The sequence below is a fragment of the Balaenoptera ricei genome, chromosome 16 (assembly GCF_028023285.1).
Source record: "Balaenoptera ricei isolate mBalRic1 chromosome 16, mBalRic1.hap2, whole genome shotgun sequence".
NCBI classification, from domain to species: domain Eukaryota; kingdom Metazoa; phylum Chordata; class Mammalia; order Artiodactyla; family Balaenopteridae; genus Balaenoptera; species Balaenoptera ricei.
In genome coordinates this window covers 2,859,091-2,870,000 of record NC_082654.1, presented here as the reverse complement: position 1 = coordinate 2,870,000, position 10,910 = coordinate 2,859,091, and the positions used below count along the sequence as shown (strand labels likewise).

The 10,910-nt window shown below is 57.8% G+C and overlaps 1 protein-coding gene across 9 annotated transcripts in view; it reads right to left on the bottom strand.

The window, feature by feature from the left end:
- Nucleotides 1–10,910, bottom strand: part of EBF3 (EBF transcription factor 3) — a 115,431-nt gene that overhangs the window by 18,394 nt on the left and 86,127 nt on the right. For all 9 annotated transcript variants that reach the window (XM_059899801.1, XM_059899804.1, XM_059899805.1 and 6 more), the window contains exons 9-10: nucleotides 10,751–10,881; nucleotides 10,133–10,259 (exon numbers count right to left, since the gene is read on the bottom strand). In XM_059899801.1, the coding sequence (XP_059755784.1) occupies nucleotides 10,133–10,259; nucleotides 10,751–10,881 (258 nt within the window). The remainder of the gene's footprint in view (nucleotides 1–10,132; nucleotides 10,260–10,750; nucleotides 10,882–10,910) is intronic.

Genomic DNA, 10,910 nt, shown 5'->3' with positions numbered 1-10,910 from the left:
ACAGAACAAAGAGCACAAACCACCCAGATGTCACCCTTCCTTTAAGAAAGAAAAGTCAAGCGAGCCTGTGCTGTCGACCCTCTCAGAGGCTGTGAGCGGGGAGGGGTAAAACCCAAGTGGGCAACAAAGCGCTCTGTGGAGAACCATCCGGGCAGTGCATCGGCACACCTGAAACCCGCGTAAAATCTCCGTACACACATAGGCTGAGAAAGGCGCTCTGGAAGTTCACCCCCTCCCAAGGCTGGAGGTGGCCCTGCTCTGGGAAGACCCCTCCCTCCCGTGTGCCCGAGGCAACCAGCCCCCGGGGCACACTTCCCAGGCCATCCGATCACATGCTCCTCCTGGAAGGTGCGGCCGTCACCCTGTGTCACAGCACCTGCCCTGCTCAGCGCAGGGCGCACAGTAGGCGCTCCATAGTAACGAGTAAGGACCACGGGGACCCACGGGGCTTCTGGAAAATACCAGGCCAGTGGAGAAGGTACACTTCACTTTTGACTTGGAGAAGCCACAGTGAACGTGACGTTTCCCGTATATGCACGCAAGAACTTGTTCACGAATGTTTCACAGCAGCACCACTTGTCTTCCAGTCGGCCCTCTGCAGCCGCCAGTTCCACATCCTCAGATTCAACCAACCGCAGCCCTGACCTCGGACACGAAGGACCACGCTGCAAGGGACTAGAGCAGCCACAGATTTGGTCCCGGAACCGATCCCCGGCGGATCCTGAGAAGCGACCGTACCAAGGCTCCCCCAACAGATGAATGGATAAAACGTGGTCTCTGTGTACAAGGGAAGACCCTTCAGGCACACAGAGGAAGGAAGCGCTGATCACACCTCCACCCGGGGGGAACGTGAGTGGACGAGGCTGGTCACAAAGGACCCCATACTGTATGATTCCATGCACGTGAAATGTCCAGCGGGGCAAATGCATAGATACAGGAAGTAGATTCGTAGTTGCCTGGCGGGGGGCGGGGGGACTGCTGACGGATGCAGGGTTCCTTTTCGTGTAATGAACTGTTCTTGACTTAGGTTAGTGGTTGCACAGCTTTGTGACTGTACTAAAAACCCCTTAATTGTATACTTTGGGTGAATTTTAGGCTGTGTGAACTATATCTGAATAAAGAACAAAATTTTTTAAGTGAAAGTAACACCTCTAACCTTAGATTAGAACGCATGTGCCAGCCGTGCCTATACCGAGGGAAAGGCCTCTCACGGCCTGAACACTGTCTGCGGTGCGTCTGGCATCGGCGTAAAAGAAGGGAGGCCGGAACTGGGGTGAGCAGGCCCCCAGCTGTGAGGGTGGAGCGCGGGGCCGAGGAAGAGACCCCCAGTCCAGGGGATAAGCTGGCCCTCCTCAAGCCCCACGGAGGCGTTTGTAACCCCTGGTTCTTCAAGGTGAACAAAGAGGAAAAGCAACGTTCTAAGGCAGAACCTTTAAAGACATCGCCAAGATTAATGTAAACATTGAAATCACAAAACAGTCCTTGAACACAGGATCCTGGATTACGTCTCTCAAGTAAAACAGTCCCGCCTGATGCGCTCCATCTCCTCCACCCGTGGCGCAGGCTCTGCCCTCTGCCTGCGGACCCCCGACCCCGCTGCCGACGTGCAGGGGCGCAGCCCGCCGTCCCCCCGTCTCTGCAGGGGCGCTCCGCCCACAGACCCCACAGGGCCACGGCTGCCCCTCTCCTCGGAGACCCGAACAGCCCTCAGGACTGTTTCATTAAGGTCTCTTCTCTTTTTCGTTCCCATCAGGCTCTGAGTCACCTGGATCGGGCGCCGTACATCGGTCGAGGGCAGCCCAGAGCCAGGCACGGGGCTGCCAGGGTGAAGCCAGCCTGGGGCCCCGCGAGGAACCCACCGCGAGCGCGCCTACGAGACGCAGCTGTTTTCCCGCCTTCTCTGCATCACCTGCAGAGCACCAGGCCCGGGCGGGCCTCGGGGAGACACTGAACGCCGGACACCACGGGTAACTTCCAAGTCACGTCGACACGAAGCCTCAGCACCCCACCCTGGACGCTGTGCTCGCCTTAAAGGTCGTTGCTGTCGGCGGGTCATCTCTGAGCGCGGCGGAGAGAAGGCACCAGATGGGCATGGCGTCAGGGGTGGTGAAGAAGAGGCAGGTGGCTGGCAGGTGGGCACCCTGGTGCCGTGACAGCGCGCACGCGGCCGGGGCCGGTCGCCAGGGTGTGAGCAGGGACCGCTGGCAGGTGGCTCGCGGGCAGGGCACGTGAGGCTGCGGCCCCAGCACCTCGCACCCGTGTAGCTCACTTCCGTGGTGTTAAAACGGGTCAACTTTGGAAACGACCTCCATTGTAACCGACAACAAGCACACAGGCAAACTGAGCGTCTTCAGCTTGGGGTGCACAGCGGCCAGACGCCTTGAGGGTCACGGAGGTCCCGCCGTAAAAGTACCCGAGGAACAGCAGCGCCTGGGCGGGCTTGGCGCTTGTTCATCCCAAAGGGCACTGGGGACGTGTTCGCAAGGAATGGCGCCGAGCTGGTCTCCAAAGGCGGGGTGGAAGTGATTATGGGGGCTAAAGCATCTATCTGGCTTATCACAGCACCAGGCACATGGATCCTGAGAATGGGAGGGAGTGCCACATCGCCGGCCCCCAGCCCCTCCCATCCTCAGGGCTGAGGCCTGAAGGGTCTAGGGGAGTCCCCGGAAAGGGCCTTCTCCTGGGAGGATCAAAAGGAGTGAAAAGATGGGGAAGAAATCTGGCAGAATCCCCTCTACACCCAGCCGCCCAGATGCCCTGACTCTGGTCCTCAGATGCTCCGGGTGGGAGAGGGTCAGGCCGGTAGAAGGCTGGGCCGACCCTGCAGAGCTCACCTTGTCAGGCAGTAGGATTCCCATGCGTGGAGGGCGTAAGGAAGGGCTGTCACAAGGGCAGTCACAAGGGCAGGAAGGGTGGCGTCTGGAAGGCGGATGATGGACCCACTGCCAGGCTGCACCTTTGAGAAACTTCCCCCAAAGATGATTTACACCGACAGGTACAGAGGTCTGCAGCGGCCTACTGTCTCGATGGGAGGTTCTGTATTTAAAATTTAACATGCTCTGCAACGCGTCTTCTGGAGCACGGGTGCCAGCCACATGCACCCAGGTCCCTCGTGGAACCAAGTTATTCCACATGCTCGTTAAGAGCATTTGAAAACTTCTATGTATTTCTTTTGGGGGGTGTAGCAAACAGTTCACATCACCGACGAAGAGGCTCCCATCTTTCGTTGTTTTATTGAAAAACCATTGTAAGAAAGTTCGAGTGACTCAAGTTTGCATTTTCTGTAATGAATAAAAAAGGCCCAACTGATTCAAATGATAGTTTTTTAAACGGACTTTTTCTCGGGTTGAGCCTTTGGGATCCAAGCCTCAGCCGAAAGCCTAAAGACCTTCCCAAAACAAAGGTTTCAAATGAAAACACGAGCAGCCCCTGGACCCCAGGGGCGTCCCCGTCCCGGCTCGCACAGCCCCCGAGAGCAAAACCCACTCACCCCGTCCGCCTCCCGCCTGGGCCATGGCCTTGTGCACAGCCAAAGGGACGTGGTGGACGAGGCCTGTGGCTTCCGAGACTGCGGGGAGCCAGGAAGAAAACAAGAGACATTTCGCTCCTGTTTCTACTCTTCCAGGGCCACGGGGGGGCCTATTTCTTCTTCTCTTCGGCAACAGAAGGCTCACACGCTTCCTCGGTGGGTTCTCCGCTGAAACGGTGGTTCTGATGCTTCCCCTGGTCTTCCTCCTTGAAGCTACGGGAGTTTTTCCTGCCAGGGTGACTCGTGGGGTTCTGTTTTTACCCCCTGTTATCGCTGCTTTATTCTGCACTTCCGTTGATGTTGTTCACTCTTGTTGTGCTTTTAAAGGGTCCCTCCTCCATCTCCCTGCCACCCCACATCCTGGACCCCTCGCCTGCTGTCCCAGAAGCAGGGCAGGCACCCTGACCGGCCAGAGACGCCAAATAAAACCCCGGACGTGGCCCAGTCCCATCCCGCGACTCGTGCCCGCGGCCTCCTGGGTGGGGTGAGGTCAGCGGGCCGGCGTCCCCGCACCCACCGACGGAAACCCGTGACCCTTTTGTCCTTTGGGGAAGACGAATGGTTGTCTCCTCTCTGCTGTGTTCTGTCAGGTTCGGTGCTGAGAGTCAATACCTTCACCTTGATGTGGAAACTTGGTGATTTATCAGTCGGTTCTCCTCCCGGGTGAGCACAACCATCGGGCCGCAGGAAGAGCGGCCTGTGGTCACAGCACTTGGAAAGCAACCACAGCCCCTCCGATGACAGACAAATGTGTCTTGTTAGCAACTGCCCAAAAGCGCTTGACTTGTACTAATAACGAAAAGGCCGTGCTGGTCACCGTGGGTCCAAAGACGAAGCACCCTGTCACCAGCCCGGTTGGGAAATTAGCAAATAATGTTCTTTTCCTTGATAAATGGGTGACAGCTCCCTCTCACCAATCATTTCTAACATTTTGATGCATGCCTATGATCCCACTGGAGGAGCAGAAAAGTTTACTGGCCCTCAATTTTCAGATGATGAATGGAACTCCTCTAAATGTGCGATTTCTGTATGAGGTATAGTTCATTTTAAGCAATTCTAGTAAATGGGTGTCACTGATTAGGACAAATAGTCTACTTGTGCAATAGCACAAACGGTGTGTCTCATTCTCCCGGCCTCCTTCGAGACAGGAGAGGAAGGAAACAGCAGGGACCCCGGGAGCCCTCACCGCCCCACTCTTTAGAGGGACTCGGGACTGGATCTGTGCCCCCAGCACCCACTCAGCAAGCTGGCAGATTCACTGATCGTCATTTGGTCTAATGCTGGGACGGCACCATGCAGAGGACACCGGTGGCGGAGGGGCACGCCCTCCCTTCCTCTGTGGCCCTAAGGAGCCCCGCCAATGACCCCAAAGATGACCAGCTGGTCTCCACGCCCAGGTCTGCACACCATCCCAGCCAGTGGGGAGAAATTCGCCCTCTGCCCCCACCACGTAGCCAAGGACGAGCCAACGTGGGTGGGGCGGGAGGAGAAACTGCGTTGGAGTCGTGCGTTATCTGAGTCGCTATCCCAGCTCCCCGATTCCGGACGGGCCCAGAGGTGGCCTGAGCTCAGCATGTTCTTCCACATAACTAACCTCACATGAAAGCGAGGCTGTCTATCCTCCAGGGGGCCGCGGATTTCCACTGACACCATCCAACTGGCGAGCTGGGACCAGTGGAAGCCCTGTGTCTGCGGGGCGCCCGCGGCAGCCGGGAACGCACAGGTAGCAGCCGGAGCCGCTGGGCCTCACTGGCCGGGACGGGGAGCCCAGGAGTCACAGACTACTGAACCCCAAACTCTGAACTCGGAATGAAAGTATCTCCCCCGTATCCACCTCCGTGGTTAAGAACTTATAATCGAAATAATCGGTTGGTTTACATTGAAGGGGAAGGCATTAGCATTTAGTTTAGCGAAGTAGAAACAGTATGATTTGTGGAAGGCAATTAGGAATCATTTGCTCCATGGATACAAGTAATTTGTTTGAAGAGCGCTGGCCTGGGAGAGAGCTAGCTGGATCTGGCTGTGGTCGAGGGCGCCATTGACTCTACCGTGTGTCACCGTGCTGTTGACAGAATCACATCTGAACACTCACAAAAGAGCTTTAAAACACTTCAGGAACGCCAGCGCCCTTCAAGGGGTGAGGTGAAGTGTGGGTTAGGTGGCACAATGCTGCGAGAGGATACGGTGGCCCCGGGCAAGCCAACAGACACACACACACCCCCACCCCCACCCCCCCCCCCGCCCCGTGCCGGGACAGCTCCCGAGGACAGGGCGGTCACCTCCTTGACATGTCGCCAGTTTTAAGGCACAACGGAATTTTTAAAAAACAACAACAACAAACAAACCATAAACACTGTATCGGGAAGAACACAAACTGTTAGCAGCTACTGGTTGAGTAATGATTTCATGACTGAAATTGAATGTACGTCTTTGTGCAGTAAATGACCATTCTTATGTCCCCATGTAGTCAATGCTTTGCAGACCTAAGACCGGCCCAAGCTCTGTCCGAGCCGCTCTGGCCCTGGGCACCATCGCGTCGCTGCCAGCATCCTGTTTAGTAACTGGGTTGGCTGGGCCCGTGGCAGACAGCATGTTGACTCCTGGTAATTGGTGATAATTCCTTTAATTGAGCAAAAGAAATCTCTAAACTGAGGGCGGGTCAACCACACATTTGGGTGCAAGAGGTCAACAGGAAGAGCCCCGTGGCTGCGTCCTGGTGTCCCGCAGAGCCACGCTGGGACTCAGGCCACCACCAAGCAGCTCCAGCTTTTTTGTGTAATAGGAAAACCCTTCTGCCGAACGGACGTGTTAGGAAGTCAGGGGCACTCGCGTCTGTGCACAAACACTTAGAATGTGTCTGTAAAAGCGGTTTTCGCTCAAACATAATTTCAATTAGAAGCATACAGATTCCAATTTGTCTTAATCAAGTAACACCGCAATGCTTACATTCTAATTAAAAAATAATTTCTTTTATTGCTCTTAACAATTTGATGTCTTTCTACTGGTGAAATTACGAATGTGAAACTGTTCAATCTGCCCATACCACTGAGTTCCTCAGGTAGGATATTCCGGGACTATTTTAATTATTATTAAACAAGCAAATGATACACTATTAGACAAATATTAAAACAAGCATTACACTCAGTTATTAATTTGCACTGTTCACTTTTAAATGCAGCAAATATCTCATTAATTTAATTTTAGGTGCCCACCCGTTTATATTGCATTTTACAGTCTAGAAGGCAATTTACTATTAACTGGCAATTACATACAGAGTGATTGTTAATTCTGCTCCTAAGTGCTAGCCGCTTGAAAATTGTTCTCTCTCTCTAATTTTTGACCTTCTTACAACAGGGGTGAGGCACGCTGGGAATACAAAGGACTAGTACGGAAGAGCTGGACATGTCATTGTGACTCATTCTTTTAATTCACCGTGCTAATCAACTGCACTGCCACTGCTTCCCAAGGTAATTGTGTCTTTACAGTAGTTGAAAGCAGCAGGCAAAGGGGCCTGGATGGATGGGCTTGGCCTGCGCCCCCCCCCCCCCCGCCTACGCCCACTCTGGGTGGACTAATCGGGTCTGGTTCTGAAGAATCTGGTGCTTCTCAGATCGCTGTAAACAGATCACTTAGGCCTTTGCCTTGGCTGGGGGTGAGGGGAGGGGGCCCTCCTCAGCGCTCTGGTTCCTCATCCCCAGGCCTGGCGGCCTCACCCCGAGGGTTCAGTGTGACGGTGTCCGCACAGCCTCCAGGCCCGGGGATGCTGATGGGAGCCAGATGCCCAGGGGACAGGGCCCTCCCCGCAGGGGCTGCGCCCGTGTCCTGCCTCCAGAAGGGCTGGCTCAGCTTTCAGAGGGAGAGCAATTCCCAATGATTGCTTCTCTGTCCCATCAATTTCAGGGCAATGCAAATCAGACAGAAGCTTCCAGGTCAGACAGGTTATGACCCCACCTTTCCTCTGCTCCCTGGGAGTGTAGGCCCCCGTATCCCTTACGTGCGTTTGAAATGTATATTCCCGTTAATGATGGGGGTGTGGGGGAAGGCTGTAAATTAGCCCCCGCGGAGAGGCCAAGCTCACTGAATGGCTTCATTGAAAGGCCCGTTCGTGGGAGAACTCCTGATGGAGGAAACCCCATAGCCTTGGGCAGCCGGGACCCTGAACTTGGGGTCCGAGAAGCCCCATCAGCAGGGAGGGGTCACGGCGTCGGCTGCAGAAATGGAAGATGGGCGTCGGGATGCGGGTGTCACTGGAACAGACGCGGGGACGCCTGCTGCCCTGCGGGCACGAGGCCTCCGGCCAAGGAAAGTGTCCTGCCCGGCCGAGGGCAGCGGGCTACAGAGAGCACTGCCCCACCACGGCCCCAGAGAGACAGGCCCTCGGCCACGGGACACCCGCTGGCGGTGACGGGCGGCCCTCGGCCACGGGACACCCGCTGGCGGTGACGGGCGGCCCCCTGCCCTCGCGCCGTCCCCTCCAGCCGCACCCGCGTCCGCCGCGATGCTCAGCACGGGGCCCTTTCCTGCCACGCGGGCCACCATCCTCGGCCAACGGCGGGGTGAAGAACCAAACCTTCCTGCTACTGTGTCTCCTCTCAAAAAGAGTCGCTGCTCCTGACGACAGCCCGCCGACCTCAGCACCAAAAGCCCGCGGGTCAAGAACCCGATGTCGCGAGCAGGGCCCGAGGCACCCGCGCAGGAGCGGCCAGGAGGCCAGAGAGGCTGACGGGGAGAGCCGACTCCCCGCCCATCTGGGGCAGAGCCATCGGTCCCACCACGTACGGACGCGCTCACCGGGTGCCTGACCCAACCCGGCGCCCACGGGCCACGTGGCAGCACGAAGCCCACACGTGGCCTGGCTCCCAGCCGCCCCGCTCATAAACGTCCCCTCCTCCAAGGAACCCAGACCCGACGGGAGCCCGGGTCACACACGGCACCGAGGAGAAAGAGGGACTCGGGGGTCCCCCCAGGCGGAGCTAAGCAGGGCGCCCAGGACCCCACGGCCTGAGTTCACGGCGAGAGGCGGACGGGCGCCCACAGGCTGGCAGGGGCCCTGCAGAGACGGCCCGGCGCTGCGGGAAGCCTGACCCCCACCTCCCGGGACCTAGTGGCCACGGCGGCCGCGGGTACGAACGCTCACAGCACCCCGACTTCATAACCCGCTTCTGCACGGCTCTATTTAACACGTGGAGGCCTCACCAGCTGGGGGCACTGCCCTCCCTCCATCTCGCCTCCCAGGCTCACCAGGAGGCCCGGAGCACCTGCCCGGGAGCGGGCCGGGACGTGCACCCTTCGCGTCTGCTCCGCCCTCGTCCGCTTGGATCTCAGGCAGCTCTGGGCTCCGCGGAGCACGAGCTGGTCCCACGGGAGGAAACAGCCCCTAGCATGGGGCAGGGAACCTCTCTCCCCTCCTGACCACGTGAGGGCCGCCGGGGGCTGGAGAGGAAGCGGCCTCCCCCATTCAAGGACCCCGGTGTCACTGGCAGCCCTGGCTGCTGAGGGTGTGGGTGCCTCTGGGGACAGCAGCCCTGGCTCTCTGCAAGGACCCAAGCCAGGCACGGCCCGGGAGTGACACGGAGCCTGTTGGAAAGTGGTCACTGGAAGAATTTACATTTTGCATTTCACGCTTCCTGAAGGGGCGTGAGTGAGTTACTCCTATTCCCTCTCCCAACCCAAGTGGAAGGGACCTCGTCTCCACCTTGTCACCCACCCACTGGACAGAGGAGAGGCCTACATCCCAGGGGGAGGCCAGACCTGCCCTGGGCATCCTGCAGCAGGTGACAGCACGTGGGCAGAGCCCCCGGCTCCCAGCCAGGCTCCCGCATGGACCTCCCCTGCCGCCCTGACCACGCGAACACGTGGAGGCCACGCTGTCCAAGAACAAGCCCTCGTCCCCTCCACCCTCGTGGGGCTCAGCAGGTGCCGGCCACCCCCAGAAACACGTCTCAGAGGTTACAGCTTCTGCAGGTGGCAGGACTAGAGGTGCCAATGCGGACAAGCCGTATGGTTATTTATGGCCTTTCTCAGTAGCAACCTCAGACGCGTGGTGTTCTCCAAGCAGCCTGTGGGCAAAGCACTGCAGCAGACGACTTTCAGATAACAAACGTGGGACCTCAGAGGTGACCCTTTCTGGTGACGTCAGCGTGTCCGAGACCCTCCCAGAATACGGACCCCCTTGAAGCAGCAGTGCGGTGTGGGGTGTGAGGCCCCAGGCCCGGGGCAGAGACCTGCTCCCGTTTACAGGGTGCGTGTGACCTCGGGTACGCAGCCTAACCTCTGGGACCTCGCGGGGCGGCCACCCGATGGAAGCAGGGGCACTGTGGTTACTGACAGCTCCCACCACCTTGCTTTGCAGGCAAGAAGGGAAGCTCCACGGATGGGAGGAGGGGCCCAGGTCACCCGGCCCGAGGGGGCTGCACCTGTCCATAGCGTCACACCACGTGGAAGAGGATGTAGAAACTGCCCCCGACTACACCAACCGGTGGGCCCCGGGGGCTCGCCCGTCCTCACTGCAGAACCCATGCACAGGGCCCCCGGGGGCCGAGAGGGCCTCCTTGGGAGGAAGCATCTACTGATTCACCATGAAAATTGGAAATGTGAACTCACCAGTGTAGACAAACCGCCCAGGAGCACCTTTACAGAACTGCTTGGATTTGTAGGACAGGGTGACTTCGACGACTCCAGGAATGTGCCTCGGTGGGGTCTGGACTCGGATGGCGTGGGGAGTGATCAGCTATAAAAACCACACAGGGAAGAGGCTTTCAGCGGCGCTGGGTGTAAGAGGCGGACACTTGCCAGTTGGATATAATTACCAAAATGAGCAAAAATTGGACCATCGTCTTGGAATGTTCCCTCCTAGCTGTCACCCAGAGACTCAGGACCTACAGTTGTGCTTTCAGAAAAATATCTGCAAATGATCCCGGTTTCAGTTTGCAGGAAAGGCCACAGGGCATCATTCATATGAAAATCACCACCATATGTCTCCTTAAACCTGCTTCTAGTAATTCTAGCACTAATTGTTCCAGGGCACTCAGGGACCTCCGACGCCAGGCTTGAAACCCCAGGGCTGGGGGGCAGCGGTCTGCACCCGCCCACCGGAGAAGCCCCTGCCACGGGCGGACCGTCGGTTTCAAGGGATCTGGCGACAGGATGCACCGTCGACAGCAGGTCCAACGGCCCACGGACAAAGCCACGGCCGGACGCGCACCGATCTCGCGGGCTTACCTCGCTCCATACCAACATGGTCCCAAACACAACTTGGAGCCCATCAAAGAAGTTGTCTCCGATGATGATCACGGTCGCTCCGCCCGTGGTCCAGCCTTCACTGGGACTGATGGCCTTGATGCACGGAGTGGCTGCCCGCACAAGACAGAGAACGCAGACC